We start from the raw sequence: 3324 nt of genomic DNA, 5'->3' as shown, positions 1-3324 counted from the left end.
GAGAAACAATATTCAAGGTTTCCGAAAGCTTTAGCAGGCGGATAGGCTCATCAATCAGATTAAGACTTACTTTGTCGTTAAACAACAGTTCAAACGCTTGTTATCACTCCTCTAGAAAAACAAGTTTAAAAGAACTCAAACACCATTGCCATCACTTAACTATGTCACTATACTGCTTTCACTCAGGATGATAACAAGGATAGAGTTTCAGAGTTATGGTTATTCACTTTGTATGTAAAATCACACACTCCTTTTTTTGTTGTTTTCTTTTTTTGTTTTCCTCTCCCTTTCTGCACAGAGTCATTTGAAGGGATTGGCACACAAATTACACGTGAACACAGACATGTCTATTACATTACATTACAGGACCATATTAGAGTTTCATGAAGATTTCATGCAATGGTGTCTGTGCTCTTTTCTAAAGGAGAATGACTTTCACAGGTAACACATACAACACAATTTTCTTATTATAATGCAGTGAGTAACACAAACAACATTAACAAGAATTGACCAGACTTAATAACTGGAACTGCACTAGGTCTGGCACTTGAGAATTCACAGTGATTAAAATAAAATTGCTTTGCCTAAGACAAAATATCAGATACCAAATATATAAAAAGACTCTTTGCTTCCATTACCTTGGATTAGTATTCTAACAGCAACACGCAAGCTCTGTAGTACCTCAGACAGCAGAGACTTCTGCGCATGATTCACTTTATTAATTGTTTGCAGTGCAATCGAGTTTTTTTTAATGTATATATTCACTATGTCAAATCAGGCAATTTTCAGAGAATAAAGTCAACATAGGCTGAAGTCTTTGCTGGATTGAAACTTGGATTCTGACAGGAAACGGTTATCTACAACATCCCATTTTGGGTACCCAACTCCACACTGTGCCAGGTGGTATTGCTGTTAAAGAGAAACTTAAAGGTATATTTGCATATTACTGAGGAATTATTCTTACATAGCAAGTTGTTTGTAAGTGATTTATAGTACCAGTTGATAACATAAGAGTAGAACGTTTGCACTTTTCTTTCCCCTCTCAACTCGCTACTCCTAGTAGATTCACTAACACGGGTTTCTGATCCCGCAGCCTGCCTTCAGAGAGAAAGGAGCACAGCTTTCAAACACCCCGGTGTTTCTCAATGCACTCGCTGCCTCTCATTTCAGCACCCAGGGCCCAGCTGAAGCAGCTGCTCTTGGGAGCTACAAGCCTCCAGAGCTCCGCTGATGCACTGGGCTCGCTGACCCCACTCAACTGAGTTAAAGCAACATGCTCAGGACATATTTCCCTGGAGTGCATGAGTCTAGATGAGCATCCACTTGCACCTGCCTCACCTTGCACGCTACACCCTAGGACACTTTGGTCCGCGCGCCCACCTCCCAGACCTCCCACTCTCTGGCCTTATCCAAACACATTGGACTTCGGCCTGAGCCTGAATGATGCTTTCAGAGATTTCTCCTCATGCTCTTCTTCCTCAGTGTCACCGCGAAAGGAGGGCGTGTTGTGGATGATCTGAGTCCTGAAGCGGATCTTATTAAGCCGAGGCTTCATCCGCCCGCTGCTGGAGGCTTTTCTGGTAATCTCCTTGCCCTTGCCCGGCACCGCTGCCCCCTCGGTACCCTCAGCTTCCTCCCCGGTGCTGTGATGGTGATGGTGGAGTCGGTAGCTCATGAGGTTGGAGGGCAACACCTTGGAGAGCCTCCAGCGCCCGCTCCCATTGCCGGCAGCCCCTTCCTCCTCCTCCTCTTCCTCCAGGGCCCCCACCAGGCTCCGCATGTCCCCTGAGGTGCCCTGGTGCAGGTACTGCGCAGCCTTGCGCCCGCTGTAGTCGCGGATGTCCACGTCGGCGTCGTAGGCGCCCACCAGTAGCTTCACCACTTCGGCGTGGCCGTGCATGGCTGCGATGTGCAGGGCGGTGTGCCCGCCGCTGGTGCGGGCGTTGATGTCCACGGGCAGCTGGTGCCGCTGGGCAAAGTTGACCAGCGTGGCCAGCAGCTCCTGCCGCCCGTGCTTGGCGGCCCAGTGCAGCACCGTGAAGCCGGTGATGAAGTCCCGCTTGCAGAGCAGCGCCGGCTCACAGCTTAGCAGCCCTTCCAGGCTCTCCCACCGCCCGTCCGAGGCCGACAGCATCCAGGCGTGCTCCAGGGGGTCCAGAGCCACGGCGCCGGTGGTGCTCCCGTCCTCCTCGGCGGAGGACGAGGCCACCGAGGCGCTGTCCGAGTCGCCGCCGCCGCCACGGCCGCGGGCTCCCCCCGGGAGGGCTCCGCGCTTCAGCTGGGGCGAGCCGCCCCGCGCCGCCTCCCGCAGGCTCCTGCGGCCGCCGCCCTGCGCCGCGGCCCCGGGGGCGCCCTCCGCCGCCCCCGGCTCCTCCGCCGGCGGAGGCCGCCCCGGGCCCGCCGCTACCGCAGCCCCCTCGCCGGCTCCGCCGCGCCCGGGCGGCGGCCCCCGCCGGGAGCCTCTCCGCTGGCCTCCGCCCGCCGCCGGGCTCGGCCGGGGCGGCTCACGCCGGCGCTCGGCGAGCTGAGGGCGGCTGCCGGCATCCTCGCCCGGCGGCGGCTCCTCCGCGCTCGCCCGCGGGGAGGGCGGCGGGCTCGGCCGTTCCGCGCCGTCCCCCACCGCCGCCGCCTCCTCTTCGCCGGGGCTCAGGGCGGCGGCAGGGGTCTCCGGGGCGCAGTACCGGCGGCGGAGGTGCACGTACTTGACGCCGGTGCCGGGCTCCTGGCGCACGGTGGCCACGGCGTTGACCACCTCCTTGAAGCGCTGGCGGGCGGCGGTGCGGCGATCGGGCTCTGAGGGGTTGAGCCAGTCCCGGAAATGCTCCAGCAACTCCGCGTTGCGCGCCCGCCCGCCCCGCTCCGCCAGGAACCGCACCACCGACTCCTGCTGCAGCTCCGCCGGCTCCGCCATCACCGCCCCTACCCCATCGCGTCGCGCCGCCGCTCCTCCCGCTGCTGCTGCTGCTGCTGCGGGCGCGGCGGAGCCGCTGCCTGCCCGAGCCCCTCCTCCCGGCGGCGGCATGCCCGGCAATCAGTGCCGCCCCGGCAATCACTGCCGCGCCGCCGGCCCCGCCGCGCCACCCTCCGGCCGGGAGGGGCCCGCGCGGCCGCCTCGCGCCACGCGCTGCTGCCTCAGCGGCGGCAGCGGCCCGGCCGCCGCACCCCCGCCCCGCTCCTCCCCGCCCCCGTGGGGCCGCCGCGGCCCCGCCCGGCAGTGGCGCCGCCTGTGCCCGGCGGCCGGCAGCGCCCCGTCACGGCCGCCGGTGGGTGCGCGCCCTCTCCCCTCGGCGGCAGCGCCCCCCCCCCGCCTCGCCAGGCGGGGCT

At 60.9% G+C, this 3324-nt stretch overlaps 1 protein-coding gene across 1 annotated transcript; it reads right to left on the bottom strand.

Moving 5' to 3' along the window:
* Window positions 1-1405: 1405 nt before the first annotated feature.
* Window positions 1406-2911, bottom strand: SOWAHC (sosondowah ankyrin repeat domain family member C; the record flags this gene model as incomplete). The annotated part of the gene is made up of 1 exon (XM_080363667.1): window positions 1406-2911. The coding sequence occupies one exon, from the start codon at window positions 2909-2911 to the stop codon at window positions 1406-1408; it is 1506 nt and encodes a 501-aa protein (XP_080219793.1).
* Window positions 2912-3324: the final 413 nt, after the last annotated feature.

The sequence above is a fragment of the Nesoenas mayeri genome, assembly GCF_963082525.1.
Source record: "Nesoenas mayeri genome assembly, chromosome: 1".
Classification (NCBI taxonomy): Eukaryota; Metazoa; Chordata; class Aves; order Columbiformes; family Columbidae; genus Nesoenas; species Nesoenas mayeri.
This window is presented reverse-complemented; position numbering and strand designations above follow the sequence as displayed.